This window comes from Colobus angolensis, unplaced genomic scaffold, assembly GCF_000951035.1.
Source record: "Colobus angolensis palliatus isolate OR3802 unplaced genomic scaffold, Cang.pa_1.0 Scaffold21, whole genome shotgun sequence".
NCBI classification, from domain to species: Eukaryota; Metazoa; Chordata; class Mammalia; order Primates; family Cercopithecidae; genus Colobus; species Colobus angolensis.
The window spans coordinates 2,320,972-2,336,615 of NW_012115266.1; the positions used below are offsets into that span (position 1 = coordinate 2,320,972).

The window sequence follows — 15,644 nt, forward strand, 5'->3', positions numbered from 1 at the left end:
CCCGCTCCCAGCCCGGCCCGGGAAACAGAAACCGCGGGCCACGGCCTCCCGCCCGCTCTCACTTCCCCTCCGCCGCCCTCGCAGCTGCAGCCACGGCCCCGTGCGGTGGAGGTGGGGTAGGGAGGTCAAGTAGCGCAGCGTTCCCAGGTCCCAGCCAGAGCCTCGGTGTGGGTGGGGGGCGGGGGTCCAGGCTCCAGGACAGACCTGCCCCCTTCGGAAATGGAGGCTGGCGGAGTAAGGCAGGTGGGGGTCTGGGCCCAGCTGGCCAAGTGGCCGCGGGCTGGCAGAAGGCGTGGCAACCCGGGACCCACGCTGTCCTGAGGGGCGCTGCCAGCGGGGATGCCTTCGGTGATTGGAGCTCCCCGCGAGGCCTGCATGCCGGCTTCTGCTCGGTGGCGCCCAGAGCCAGGCTGCTCCCTCCACGCCGCTCCCTGTCCTGTCCTCAGGCCTCCTGCAGATGCAACTGATCTTGCACTACGATGAGACCTACCGCGAGGTGAAATATGGCAACATGGGACTGCCTGACATCGACAGCAAGATGCTGATGGGCATCAACGTGACGCCCATCGCCGCCCTGCTCTACACACCAGTGCTCATCAGGTGGGCGTGGCTGCTCCCGTGGGATGCTGCGGTACTCCCATTTCGGATACTGCGGTACTCCCATCTCGGCGGGGTGTAGAGGCCGGCGGGCTAGGAGGAGTCCATCTGTCGGGGTGTTTGTGGTGGGAGAGAGCAAGGGAGAGGCTTCTACCCGGAAGCCTGAGAGTGAAGGGGGTGAAACTCGGATTTGGGGAAGGAAAGAGGAACTTTGCTTCAGGGCACATTTGGTTTCCAGCAACAGATTCACAGGGGCTGAGCTCCCTCCCAGCTTGCCTGGGTCTCTCACGTGACATCCTCCTCACCAGGCCTCCTTGGAGGCCTCCCAGAGCCACTGTGGCCTTCTGGGTTGGGGCTGTGGAGTTAGGGGTTTCTGGTTGGTCAGCAAAGTCCAGCACCCATGCCTGGCCCAGTCGCTGTGACTGGTGCTGAGGGGTGTTTCTCACAGACACGCATGGCCGGGCAGGTGCCGGGGGAATTCTGCCCCAGATCTGAGCCCTGGAGCTTTGTGGCTCAGCCTCCCCATCACCGGTCCACAGCGCCCTCCCTGATGGGACCTGGAGACCAGTGGACAAATTGTGTGAATTTGAGTTCCCTCATCTTAAAAAAAAAACAAACAAACAAAACTCCATTTAAACAAAAATTTGAAAATTTAAAAAATCTCCAGTTGCACAAGCAGAATTAGAATAACTGAAATCATAAAAAAGAAACCCCGCCTAAGCCCTCCAGGAAATCGGCTGTCCATGCTGTCCCACCACCATGCGTGGATTACATTCACATCCTTGTCCCCAGAGCGCATGTGTGTGGACTCACCCGTGTGTGTGTGTGTGTGTCTGTGTATGCACGTGGGCCATGTTTGCTTTCCCTTGCTTACTATTTTTTTTTTTTTTTGAGACAGACTCTTGCTGTGTCACCCAGACTGCTGTGCAGTGGCGTGATCTCGGCTCACTGCAACCTCAGCCTCCCAGGCTCAAGCGATTCTCCTACCTCAGCGCCCTGAGTAGCTGGGATTACAGGTGCCTGCCACCCGGCTAATTTTTGTATTTTTAGTAGAGACGGGCTTTCACTATGTTGGCCAGGCTGGTCTTGAACTCCTGACCTCAAGTGATCCACCTGCCTTGGCCTCCCAAAGTGCTGGGATTACAGGCATGAGCCACCGCGCCCAGCGCTTGCTTCCTTCCTTTCACTGAGCATATCTTAGCCTACTCTACAGCCTTCACAGTTATGACTTTGCAATGGTAGCATCTTCTACAGATATGGCGGCACTGAGCTGTTTCCTTGTTTTTTTTAATTAATGTGTTTATTTATTATTATTATTTTTTGAGACAAAGTCTCACTCTGTCACCCAGGTTAGAGTGCAGTGGCAAGAACACAGCTTGCTGCCTCCTCAACCCCCACACACTGGGCTCAAGCAATCCTCCCGCCTCAGCCTCCCAAGTAGCTGGGCCAACAGGAACACGCCATCACACCTGGCTGACTTTTATAGTGTTTACAGTGATGGGGAGTTTCTATGTTGCTCAGGCCGGTCTCAGATTCACCCGCCTCAGTCCCACAAAGTGTTAGGATTACAAGTGTGAGCCACCACGTCCAGCAGTCCCTCAATTTTTTAAACAATTGTTTTTCCTAGGATACATTTTCAACAATGTCTTCACTTTATGGCTTCACCATAAAGCCACACGAAAGGCTTTATGGTTTTTGGAACCTATCACTTCTACTAGTAGCAGTGAACTCTTGTCTCCTGCGTGCTGGGCACTTTATTTTATTTATTTATTTATTTATATTTTTACTAATTTTTTTTGAAACGGAGTCTCGCTCTGTCACCCAGGCTGGAGTGCAATGGCACAATCTGGGCCCACTGCAACCTCCGCCCTCCCAGGTTCAAGCGATCTTCCTGCCTCAGCCTCCCGAGTAGCTGGGATTACAGGCGCCCGCCACCACGCCCGGCTAATTTTTTATATTTTTAGTAGAGACGGGGTTTCACCATGTTGGCCAGGCTGGTCTCAAACTCCTGACCTCGTGATTCACCCATCTCGGCCTCCCAAAGTGCTGGGATTACAGTCAAGAGCCACCATGCCTGGCCGTGCTGGGCACTTTATAAGTGCAATTTAATTCCCAAGAATTTGGGGAAGCTGCTCTAATCTTAGACATGAAGAAACCATGGTGTTGAACAACTTGCCCAGGTCCCACAGGCAGTAACTGGCAGACTGAAGGCTTGAACCCCGGCAGAGGGACTCAAATTTACATGTTCACCCCTTGCCAAAACTACCAGGCTGCTTTCCCAAAGGGTTATGCCGTGTGCATGACCTCTGGCTATATGTGTCACTTTTTTTTTTGAGATGCACTCTTGCTGTTGCCCAGGCTGGAGTGCAGTGGTGCGATCTCAGCTCACTGCAACCTCTGCCTCCTGGGTTCAGGCAATTCTCCAGCCTCAGCCTCCCAAGTAGCTGGGATTACAGGTGTGCACCACCATGCCCGGCGAATTATGTATTTTTAGTAGAGATGGGGTTTCACCATGTTGGCCAGGCAGGTCTCAAACTTCTGACCTCAGGTGATCTGCTCACTTTCACCTCCCAAAGTGCTGGGATTACAGACGTGAGCCACCATGCCTGGCCTATATGTGCCACTTTTAAACCACATCCTCACCAGTGGTGAATGCACGTTTTTACTGGCATTTTTACTTAAGGAGCATAAATACAGAAAACCTGAAGATACCAGTAGTAGTTTTTGGCCTGATCAGCCTCCATGGCCTGATTGGGCCCTTAGCCTGTCACTCACCAAGCCCCTTCTATTGTCACTGTGTGACCTTTTCCCAGACCCAGAGAGGAGGAAACTTCCTGACTGACCACCATGGTTCTTAAGAGCAATGGACTGGAGGCAGGGGCACCAGGACTCCGGCTCTGCTGCTCCCAGCAGTGGGGCCACTTCCTCTTTCTTCTCCCAGCCTGAATCAAGCCCCTGGGAGGTATCCCTGGGCCCTACAGACACAGTGCATGAGCTTGGGAGGAGAAGGGGGAATGGGAGAGTCAGGGAGCCCAGAACACACATGAGGGCTGGTTATACCCATGGGCCACTCTCCATCCTCACAGTGGCGGTGAGAGGCCTGTGGTTTGGGCTCTGTGCCCATATGACAGCTGGGGAAACTGAGGCACAGTAGCTTGCCTGAGGCCACTCAGCAGGTCTGTGTATCTGAGATTCCATCTCAGGGCCCTCGACTCTCTCTACCTCACATAGCCCGGTAAGCTGGGACCTGCAGTTTTGGCCTCATTTGGCTTCAGGCCACCATGGTCCAGCAGGCCCGTGGTGCCAGCATCTTTCCCACTGTCCGCAGGTTTTTCGGAACCAAGTGGATGATGTTCCTGGCTGTGGGCATCTACGCCCTCTTTGTCTCCACCAACTACTGGGAGCGCTACTACACGCTTGTGCCCTCGGCTGTGGCCCTGGGCATGGCCATCGTGCCTCTTTGGGCTTCCATGGGCAACTACATCACCAGGTGAGCCTGGTGGGCAGCAAAACAGGAGGCTGCAGACCTGGTCAAGCCTCCACTTTGTTGCCAACTTTGGTTCAGGGATCACGGTCCAGCCCCTTCCACCCTCTGGGCCTCAGCTTCCCCACACCAGGGCTGGTCTGCCCCTAGCTCTGGGTGCAGGACACACAGGAGTGACACAGGTCGGGCAGGGGAGAGCCTTCTCTCCTTTGTGGTCCAGGATGGCACAGAAGTACCATGAGTACTCCCACTACAAGGAGCAGGATGGGCAGGGACTGAAGCAGCGGCCTCCACGGGGCTCCCATGCGCCCTATCTCCTGGTCTTCCAAGCCATCTTCTACAGCTTCTTCCATGTGAGTGCCACGTGGGTCATTGTTGGGTGGCAAGGGCAGACCCATGCATTGGAGCCCTCCACAGTCTCAACCCTCTAGTCCCATTTTCCTTTCTTTTATTATTGTTATTTTTAAGAGGCCTGGTCTCACTACGTCGCCCAGCTGGCTTTGAACTCCTGGGCTCCATTGATCCTCCCACCTTGGCCTCCCAAGCAGCCAGGACTACATGCGCACACCACTGTATCTGGCCCAACTTCATTTCTTTTTCTTTCTTTCTTTTTTGGTGGGGGTGGGGGGCAGGGTCTGGCTCTGTTGCCCAGGCTGGAATGCAGTAGTGCAGTCACAGCTCATTGCAACCTTGAACTCCTGGGCTCAAGTGATCCTCCTACCTCAGCGGTCTGAGTAGCTGGTGTCATATGCGTGTGCTACCACACCCGGCCAATTTTTTTATTTTCTGTAGAGATAGGGTCTTTCTATGTTGCCCAGGCTGCCCATCTGCCTTTCTTGAGCACACCCCAGCTTGCTCATCCATAGAGACCTCATCTGCCCCTGTCCACAGTGCTGGCCAGGAGGAGGTCTTCCTCACTGCGCGGCCCTGTAACCACACTACTCCCAGAACTGGGAAGGCCCCTGTCCCCAAAAGGCTGTGCCTGGATATGCCTGTGACCCTACCTGGCTCTATGCCTGAGTCTGGTCCCAACTGCCCTTGTGTCTGCAGCTGAGCTTCGCCTGCGCCCAGCTGCCCATGATTTACTTCCTGAACCACTACCTGTATGACCTGAACCACACGCTGTACAACGTGCAGAGCTGCGGTTAGTCCTTAAGGGGGTTTAGAGAGGAGTCCCCAAAGCCTGCTTACTTTCCCAGCAGACACTGGGCCCTCACTCACAGGATTCAGGGCTGGCAGCCCAGCGCCCCACGGCTCTGGTGGGCAAGACACAGGGCCCTGTAGGAGTAAGTAGTTAGGACATCTGACCCAGCCAGGAGAGTGGGTGGGCAGGGAAGACTGCCTGGAGGAGGCACCATCTGGGCTGAGGCTGCCAGTGGGATCTTTCTTGGGGCCAGGCAAAGAGTCAGAGCTCAGTCAGTGCAGGGGGTGTGTATGGAAATGTGAGGTCGACTGAGCCTAGGGGCAATAGGATGGGAAGCAGGGGAAAGATGCCCCTTTCCCGGGGGCACACCCAGCCCCAGTGGCCCAAACCTCCAAACCGCTCTCCGAAGGAACCCTGCCCTTACTCTCACTCTCCCGTCCCTCCACCGCGCCTCCGTGGCTGGTGTGGCTCCACTCAGGTGGCTGGGTTGACTGTGTGCCCTACTCTTCACTCACGGTGCTCCCACTCCCACCCTTTCCAGGCACCAACAGCCACGGGATCCTCAGCGGCTTCAACAAGACGGTTCTGCGGACGCTCCCGCGGAGCGGAAACCTCATTGTGGTGGAGAGCGTGCTCATGGCAGTGGCCTTCCTGGCCATGCTGCTGGTGCGGCCTGGGATGGGGGCAGGACAGTCTGTGAAGCAGAGTGTGGGTCTGGGGACCGAGTCTGCGAGAAAGGGTCTGGATCAGATGGCGTGGCCAGGGTCGGGTTGTGGCCTGGGGCCGGGGGGCCGTAGCCCTGGGAGTGTGATCTGAGTTGGGGAGTTAGGGCCGAGCGCTGCAGAGGGGGCATGAGGCTCGGAGCCGGGGCTGAGGCCTGTGGTCCGAGGCAGAGGTGGGAATCCAGAGGCCAGGGGCTGGTGGGAACGAGCTTGGCCCACGGTTTCGAGCTGGAGACAAGATCTTAGAGGACTGACTGAGACCTGTGAGGGGGTTGGGGACAGGACCCAGGGTGAGGGCTGGAAGGTGTGGCTCAAACTGGGAGTGGTACTGGAAGGCAGAACTAAGGCGTTGGCGCGGCTGCAGCCTGGCGTGGAGCTGGGAGGCAAGGCCCACTCTGTGGCTGTGTCAGGGCGGGGCCTAGCGCTGGGAGGCGGGGCTGAAGTCTGTGGGTGTGTCTGAGGGGCGGGGACTAGTCTGGAAGGCGGGGCTGAGAAGCAAGGCTGAAGTCTATGGGTTTGTCTGAGTGTGAGTTGTGAAGTGTGTGCATGTGAGAGACAGGGGATGGGGACTTTGGCTGGGAGGTAAGACCACCGTCTTTGGGAGTGCGGTGGCGTGGCTTTGTGCTGAGAGGCGGAGCCTTGAGCTGGAATGAGGCAAGACCTGGACCTGTGGGTGTGTCTCAGGGTTGGGGCCCTGGGCTGGGAGGCGGGGCCGAGAGCTGGGGCAAGGCCTGGGTTTGTGGTGCATCTGAAGGGCGGGGCTGAAGCCTGGAGGCCGGGCCTGGGCCTGGCTGGCTGCCCCTCAGGTCATGGGTTCACAGGTGCTGGGTTTGTGCGGAGCCGCTTACCGGCCCACAGAGGAGATCGATCTGCGCAGCGTGGGCTGGGGCAACATCTTCCAGCTGCCCTTCAAGCACGTCCGTGACTACCGCCTGCGCCATCTCGTACCTTTCTTTATATACAGCGGCTTCGAGGTGCTCTTTGCCTGCACTGGTATCGCCTTGGTAAGTACAGCCTGCATAGGATTGTCCGATAAAAGACAAGATAACCAGGTAAATTTGAATTCAAGTAAACAACGAATAATTTTTAATTACATGTGTAAGTGTGTACATGTATATCCCAAATATTCCCCTCCTGCTTTCTCTTCCCTCTCTTACCCCATCCCGTCCTTACCTTGGGCAAGTTATTTTAGCTTCTCTGAGTTGGAATGGGATGGGACCCACAAAGCACTGGGTTCCTTGCGGAGTACAGCCCCTGGTGTCTAGGGACACTCCAAGCATGCTCACACTTGCCCTCAGAACCTTCCCCTGAGCCTTGGAGCCAGGTCAGGCAGTCCAGGGAGGGCAGGGCGGGGCCTAAGGAACACTTCTTGTGGGGAGGGCCGAGGCCGGGGTCTGGGCTGTTCTGGACTCCAATGCTCACCCCTTGTCCCCCCAGGGCTATGGCGTGTGCTCGGTGGGGCTGGAGCGGCTGGCTTACCTCCTCGTGGCTTACAGTCTGGGTGCCTCAGCTGCCTCACTCCTGGGCCTGCTGGGGCTGTGGCTGCCACGCCCGGTGCCCCTGGTGGCTGGAGCAGGGGTGCACCTGCTGCTCACCTTCGTCCTTTTTTTCTGGGCTCCTGTGCCTCGGGCCCTGCAACACAGCTGGATCCTCTATGTGGCGGCCGCCCTTTGGGGTGTGGGCAGCGCCCTGAACAAGACTGGACTCAGCAGTGAGTATAGCTGTAGGCACTGGGAGTGGGGGAGGTGGGGCGGGGCAGGGGACTTTATGGTTATCTCTGGGTGGTTGGCTGGACATAGACATCCCAGGACTTTATGGTTATCTCTGGGTGGTTGGCTGGACATAGACATCCCAGGGACAGATATGGGGTCCCATGGTCACCTAGGCTCCTGTGGACATGACAGAGGTAGGTGGGGCTTCCTGTGGACACTCCAGGGGTGGAAGGGAAGTCTCATGGACACAGTGGGGACAGATGGGTAGGGCCTGGAGACAGGTATGGGAGTTCCATGCCATGAACATTCTGTTAATACCCCAGGGCGGGCACAGGGCCCCATCAACACTGGAGGGTCAGTGTGAAATCTCGCGGCCACACAGGGTAGGTGTGGGGCTCCGTGGACACCCCTTAGGGACAGTGTGAAAAACACATCAGGGGTTCTCCCTTTTCACACCAGGGGACAGGGCTCACCTTGGCAGAGTGTTCGTGACACTTGGAGCAGATGTTTTGGTCTCTGCCTCAGGGAGCGTGTGGTAGGAGCAGGTGGCCTTGTGTACACCAGGGCCTAGATACAGACATGGCCTTTGTATGGAGAGCAGCAGGCCTGCAGACCCAGCCCAGTCTGCTCAGTACCAGAGTCCAGGCCCCAGCTCTGGGCTGCTGCAGAATAGGGCCTGGTTTGCAGAAGGCAGCGGGTAGGCCCAAGTTCAGCTCCAGGATGCTCCCTGCCCACAGATGGGCACACGCAGTGACACAGCTAGCACACACGGCCACGGTCCTGCAGGGCATCCACATCAGCGTCTGTTCTGATGGGCCGAAGCTGTGAACAGTTTTGAATGTCATCCTTGGGGGTGTGGAGTGGCAGAGGTCATGCCTGCTGCTGGCAGGGCAGGGGCTTGCTCGGTGTCTCTGTCTGTAGTAGGGGCTGGAGCCCCACACTGCACCACAGTCTCTTGGCCGTTTTGCCCAAGGATAGCGAATTCTGGGCAGAGTCCAGCCTGGGTATCTCGGACCTATGTTGTGCCCTGTCTGGTCCTGGCATTTCCTCTGCCCAGCTCCACATCCCATCTCCTCCTTGTGAACCATGGGGGCTCCTTGTCTCTTCATAGCATTCCTGTGGGGGTAAAGTCACCCTGCAGGGCCCCAAGACAGGAGTGTTCACGTCCTGAGTGCCTGACGAAGGTGTTAATAGTGGCCCCTGGCTGGGCGCGGTGGCTCAAGCCTGTAATCCCAGCACTTTGGGAGGCTGAGACGGGTGGATCACGAGGTCAGGAGATCGAGACCATCCTGGCTAACACGGTGAAACCCCGTCTCTACTAAAAACTACAAAAAAACACTAGCCGGGCAAGGTGGCGGTGCCTGTAGTCCCAGCTACCCGGGAGGCTGAGGCAGGAGAATGGCGTGAACCCGGAAGGCGGAGCTTGCAGTGAGCTGAGATCTGGCCACAGCACTCCAGCCTGGGCGACAGAGCGAGACTCCGTCTCAAAAAAAAAAAAAAAAAAAATAGTGGCCCCTACGATTTGGCAGGTGCCATGCCCATTTTCTTACTTTAGAACTTCAGAACACAGCACACAATAGGCATAAGCTCATCTCACCACTGGGAAAAGCGGCTCTGGGGAGTTAAGTACCCAAATCACTCACAGAGCCGACATTACAGTCCTGAGAACGAGTATGCATCTCTTGACTCCAGATTCATTACTCTTTTTGCCCACCCTGGGGGGACTCGTTGGAAAGGAAGCCCCCCTCTCCATGCTTAGCTTCAGGTTTGATTTGCAGAGTTAGCAGCTGCAAACAGTTCGATCTCCCTAGCCCTGGCTGAGGAGGAGAAACAGCGTCTGCACGCTTGGCACTGCACACCTGGGGTTGGGGACAGGACATGATTAAGCACAGAGCTTTCTTCTTTTGAGGCCACGCATGTGGTGCAGAGCGGGACCACCTGCATCCACACAGCCCAGCGCACCTGTTCCTATTTCTGCTTTCACGTGTGAGTGGTGTGGTGACTAGGGTCTCCACCAGGGGGCAGGCCAGGACCGGCTTACAGCACTTTCTAGGCGCTCTCCGGTCCTTGGCTGGGACTCACACAGGGCTTGGTAAAGTTCATAGGTGGTAGCTGGGCAGCTCCAGGCCCCAGGTGACACCTCTCCCCTGCCTGCCCTGTACTGCCTGCCTGCAGCACTCCTGGGAATCTTGTACGAAGACAAGGAGAGACAGGACTTTATCTTCACCATCTACCACTGGTGGCAGGCTGTGGCCATCTTCACCGTGTACCTGGGCTCGAGCCTGCCCATGAAGGTGAGGCTGGGCAGGGTTGGGGGCCCCATGCCCAATTACAGGTACTTCCTTAGCCCCTGCCCTGGCTTCACAGTTTCCTAAATGCCACCCCTTCCCAAGCCAGTCTCTGGGCCAAGGCCCCATTCCTGCAGCCCACTGGGTGGCCCTCAACTCAGCACCCCACTTACTGGCCCACCTCCAGCCAGTCTCTTTGCCCATCTCTGAGGGGGTTTTGTGGGTGCATCACAGCCGTCCTGTGGGCTCTTTGGTACCCTGTTCTCCAGATGTTGGGTCTGTCTCCCTTCATGGCCTGAAGTGGGGCAAGGCCCTCATACTCTGCTCCCAGAAGATGGTGGCTCGGTCTAGCAAGTCCCAGTTGCTAAACATTTTTTAAAAATAGAACTAAACATAGCAGGGAATGGGCTGGGCGCAGTGGCTCATGCTTGTAATCCCAGCACTTTGAGAAGCCGAGGTGGGCATATCACCTGAGATCTGGAGTTCGAGACCAGCCTGGGTAACATGGTGAAACCCTGTCTCTACTAAAAACACAAAAATTAGCTGGGCATGGTGGCGTGTGTCTGTAATCCCAGCTACTCTGGAGGCTGAGGCACGAGAATGGCTTGAACCTGGGAGATGGAGGTGGCAGTGAGCCAAGATCATGCCACTGCACTTCAGCCTGGAGGACAGAGCGAGTCTCTGTCTCAAAAAAAAAAGAAAGAAAGAAAAAGAAAAGAAAAAAAAAAAGCAGTGAGTGGGCTGGGCATGGTTCACACCTGTAATCCCAGCACTTTGGGAGGCTGAGGCAGGAGGACTGCTTGAGCCCGGGAGTTCAAGACCAGCCGGAGACCCTGTGTCTACAAAAAATTTAAAAATTAGCTGGGCGTGGTGGCGCGTTCCTGTAGTTCCAGCTTGGGAGACTGAGGTGGGAGGATGGCTTGAGCCTGGAGAGTTGAGGCTGAAATGAGCCATGATCATGCCACTGCACTCCAGCGGTTGTGGGGCCGGGGAGAAGGAGCGACCCTGTCTCGAAAAAAGAAAATAGCGGGAAGTATGCCTACAGATATGCATGTGCACTGAGCTGTGATGTAAAATCATTCCTGACTGCGGGTTGTAGTCAAAACCCCATGAAAAGCATCACTACAGCCCACAGGCGTGTCAGGGACAGAGAGCGTTGTAAGCCCTGAGAAGGCAGCGCCTGTGGCCAGCACTTTATCAACACTGGTGCATGCACCCTATGAGGCAAAGGGATTTGCATTCTCCCCTTACAGCGTGGGACACTGAGGTTCCCAGGGGCGTGGCGACTGTAGGGGACAGTGCTGGGATGTGAGCTTCGCCTGCAGGAGGCGGTCCAGGAAGCGTGGGTGGAGATGCTGAAGAAGTTGAGGGCCATGTGGCTTGGGAGGCTCCAGAAGGAGGCAAGGGCCTATCTCAGCGAGGGGCATAGGCGGGGAGGTGCGGGGCTAGGCGGCCGCGGGTCCCTGGCATCCCTGTCCTTACGCCTAGGCTAAGCTGGCGGTGCTGCTGGTGACGCTGGTGGCGGCCGCAGTCTCCTACCTGCGGATGGAGCAGAAGCTGCGGCGGGGCGTGGCCCCTCGGCAGCCCCGCATCCCGCGGCCCCAGCACAAGGTGCGTGGTTACCGCTACTTGGAGGAAGACAACTCGGACGAGAGCGACGCGGAGGGCGAGCATGGGGACGGCGCGGAGGAGGAGGCGCCGCCCGCGGGGCCTAGGCCCGGCCCCGAGCCCGCCGGACTTGGCCGCCGGCCCTGCCCCTACGAACAGGCGCAGGGGGGCGACGGGCCCGAGGAGCAGTGAGGGGTCGCCTCGTCCCGGGACTCAGCCTCCCTGCTCGCCGGCCTCAGTTTACCACGTCTCAGGTTGGGGAGACCCCTCCGAGTCCCGAGCTGTCTTCAAAGGCCCCTGTCTCTCCTCCCCCACATTGGGGACGCCCCTCCCAGAGCCCGGGTCTCCTCCGGGCTTCAGCAGCCCCCTCCAAGGCGGGGTGGAGCCTTGGGAACCCCTCAATCAAGAACAGGGGTTCGAAAACACAGCTGAAATCCCGCGGTCCCCTAGCACGCGCCCCAGCCCCGACGCAGGGTCGGGGTCTTCTTGCGACCCGGACCCGGCCCCGCTCCAGATCCCCCCAGCTCTTGGCCGCCTGCCCAGACCGCGTGTCAGCGCGCTTTGTATCTCCTATCCCCAGGGTCCGCCGAGAGCCATGATTTTTTACAGAAAATGAGCCATAAAGAGATTTTGTACTGTCCTGACTGGGGAGTCCTAGGCCGCGGGGACGGAGCGCCCCTGGGGTGCACGCCTGGCTGACCCGGCCTCCAGGCGCGGTGGTAGGAGGTCCTAACCTAGACCGCTGGGAGTGCGGAGTGCGGAACCCCGCTGGGGACCAGGCAAGGTATCCGTAGGCCCCGCCCACCAGTCCGTCCTCCCTCCTGAGGCCCTGCCCCTCCCAATATGCGCCTGTCTTTGCCAACCCCAGCCGAGAGAAAGGAGCGGCCAAGCGGCTGGCAGGGACCTCGACAGAGGAGGGTGTGACGGCGTTGCTGGTCCCCCATGGGTCCAGAGGGCGGGACAGACTCCGGAGGCGCAACCTCCAGGGGCCTGGGTAGTCATCCTCAGCCCTCCAGCGACCACCCCGGTACCCATACCTTTTCGTTATTCGTACAGGGTCCACTTCTGAGCCACGGTGGGGTCACCCCGTGCCCAGTAGGGGCCTTGGAAGTGGTGGTTGGAGGCCAGGTACGGTCGGTTACCACCCTTTCCCAGCTACAGCCTTAGCTGCGATGCCCAGGAGAAACAGGCTGGTTGAGGGGCAGACCCCTACAAGGTCTGAAGGTGCCATTTCTCCACCCGCTCCTCTTGTGGCCAGAGGAGAAGGACCGCCCCGCCGTGAAGAGCTCTGAACGGTTGGGTGAGGACAAGTGGGGGCCGTGGGAGGACCATGGAGCCCCCAGCTGCACCCCAGCAGGCCGGGGGCTGGCCCACACTATTCCTCACTTCCCACAGCCCCTCTACCCCTGACTGCGGCCAGTCCCTCGTCCCTACCTCCGGGCTCCATGCCTGCCTCAGCATGGCTCTACAGATTCTCCCAGCCCTAAACTGTGGCCCCATCTCTCCTCTCTGCCCTCATGTGAGTTTGGTTCTTGAAGCCTCTAGTGGGCCCTGGGGCCAGACTCTGTGGCCTTGGACAGGGAGTCTCCCATCTGAGCCACAGGTTCCTTCTCTGTTAAGTGTGTCTTTGCAAACGAGGGAACGTGTTGGAGCCCTCAGCCTGGCAGCTGCAAGCGCCCCAGACCCTCCCTGTAAGAAACACAAAAGGGTGCGATGGGAGACTTGACATTTTCTAAATCTGGGAGGGAAAGCTGCCTGCCTCACGCCGACCTTCAATGACAAGCAGACTCACAAGCGGTCCCGAGGTGCCACCATAGGCTGGGTGAAGGCCAGCGCTGTGTACTTCCAGTTCCCCCTGGGCATCTGCTGACTGAGCATTCTCTGGAGGTGGCTGACGACATCCTCCCGGCAGGCTCCAGAGAAACCAGTTGGAGTTGGGCAACTTGACCCTCGGATGATTCACTTCTGAATGCAGGGCAAGGTGATATTTGGAAGGGTGTGGGCCCCTGGGATGCTGGGCAAATGGGGAGCGGGTGCCTGGATAGTGGGCCTACAGCTCTTCCCAGTTCAGAGTCAGTTCTAATGTCCATGGTGCCAAGGAACAGAGGCTCTGGTGCTGAGCAGACCTGAAGGTGACCCAGGCACATGGAGTGGCCACTTGGGGGCTTGGCTCCTAGCTTTGCTCTACCTACCTGGGCATTTCCCATGAGAAGGCTTCACAGGGCATCTGGCTGCTCCTGGCACACGGAGAATACCCAGATGCTGACATGTGCCAGACAACACATATGTACACCTGATAGGCCACACGTGTGCAACATGCAAACACACGTGACGGGTAACACCTGTGACCGACACTACATGACAACACATGTGCACACATGACGGGAAACATATCACAGGCCGTGTGATGGGAAACACAGCGCAGGCAGCATGACGGGCCCTGGCAGCAAGCTCAGCAGGCTGGCTCTTTTCAAGCAGGGGTAGCTTATTGTAAGAGATGACACTGGCATAGATGGCACCTCTCCTGTCTCCGTCACCCCTGGATAAGGTGACTGGGTGGAGGTTCTGGAGCCCTGAGTGGATGAGCAGGTTGTCATGGCCTCCGTGTCTGATTGCCACCCTCGCTCCCAAAGCAACTCTGTGAGTTTGTTGATCTGCACTGTGGGGATTTTTCTTTTTCTTTCCTTTTTTTTTTTTTTTTTGTTGTTGTTGCAATAGAGTTTCACTCTTGTTGCCCAGGCTGGAGTGCAATGGTGTGACCTTGGCTCACTGCAGCCTCCACCTCCTGGGTTCAAGCGATTCTCCTACCTCAGCCTCCCGAGTAGCTGGGATTACAGGTGCCCACCACCATGCCAGGCTAATTTTTTTGTATTTTTAGTAGAGATGGAGTTTCACCATGTTGGCCAAGCTGGTCTCGAACTCCTGACCTCAGGTGATCCACCTGCCTTGGCCTCCCAAAGTGCTGGGACTACAGACGTGAACCATCACGCCTGGCCAGGATTTTTCAATTATGTGATTCCGAGAAGCTCCAGTCCAAGATATTCCCTGTCTTTAAGTTCTCAGTAGCAGGTTAGATAACCTGAGAAGTCTCCCTCTTCAAAACACCTAGAAATTCTGGGTAAGAAACAAACGTCCTTTTAAATATATAGCTGAGGCTGAGGCTGGGCATCGTGGCTCATGCCTATAATTCCAGCACTTTGGGAGGCTGAGGCGGGCAGATCATCTGAGGCCAGGAGTTCGAGACCAGCCTGGCCAATGGTGAAACCCCATCTCTACTAAAAATACAAAAATCAGCCAGGCATGGTGGTGGCAGGCATTTGTAATCCCAGCTACTTAGGAGGCTGAGGCAGGAGAATTGCTTGAACCTCAGAGGTGGAGGTTGCAGTGAGCCAAGATAGTACCATTGCACTCCAACCTGGGCAAAAGAGTGAAACTCCGTCTCAAAAAATATATAAATAAACAAAATAAAATAAACATATAGCTGAGTTCTTAAGAAAATAAGTTAAGTCCCCTAAGGCCAGAAGTGAGGAGGGAAGTAAGAACCAAGGTGGGGACAGAGGAGCTGGTGCTGCAAGCTGCCTGAGGGCAGGGCTGGGTTGAGCATTGGAAGCCCTTACAAGGCAGGGGGTCAGGGTTACAGTCAAGCATGATGAAGTTGGGGTCACAGAAATGCAACACCTTTAGAGAAAGGGACATAAAAATTTTCACCCAGGGGAACAGAGAGAGGTGAGAAAATTTGAGCTTTAGGTGGCAAACAAGTTTCCCATGAGATCGTCATTTTGAGGCCTCTCTTATAAGTGTGGAATGGCTACAATGAAGTCATGCCACCTGTGTGGTCTAGGAACGCCAGCGTTGAGAAATTAACACTAAAAAGTTGCTTTCAGCTGGGTGCAGTGCCTTACGACTGTAATCCCAGCACTTCAGGAGGCTGAGGCAGGTGAATCACCGTAGGCCAGGAGTTCGAGACCAGCCTGACCAACATGGTGAAACCCCGTCTCTACTAAAAATACAAAAAATTAGCCAGGTCTGGTGGTGTGTGCCTGTAATCCCAGCTACTCGGGAGTCTGAGGCAGGAGAATGGCGTGAACC

The 15,644-nt window shown here is 56.9% G+C and overlaps 1 protein-coding gene across 1 annotated transcript in view; it reads left to right on the top strand.

The window, feature by feature from the left end:
- The window catches only part of UNC93B1 (unc-93 homolog B1 (C. elegans)), a 38,590-nt gene extending 26,391 nt beyond the window's left edge, over positions 1-12,199 (top strand). The window contains exons 4-13 of the mRNA XM_011942755.1: positions 12-111; positions 359-600; positions 3,926-4,087; positions 4,302-4,434; positions 5,132-5,225; positions 5,767-5,891; positions 6,769-6,951; positions 7,385-7,658; positions 9,835-9,953; positions 11,436-12,199. Of these exons, the coding sequence (XP_011798145.1) occupies positions 12-111; positions 359-600; positions 3,926-4,087; positions 4,302-4,434; positions 5,132-5,225; positions 5,767-5,891; positions 6,769-6,951; positions 7,385-7,658; positions 9,835-9,953; positions 11,436-11,747 (1,744 nt within the window). The 3' untranslated portion in view covers positions 11,748-12,199. The remainder of the gene's footprint in view (positions 1-11; positions 112-358; positions 601-3,925; positions 4,088-4,301; positions 4,435-5,131; positions 5,226-5,766; positions 5,892-6,768; positions 6,952-7,384; positions 7,659-9,834; positions 9,954-11,435) is intronic.
- The last annotated feature ends 3,445 nt before the right edge of the window (positions 12,200-15,644 follow it).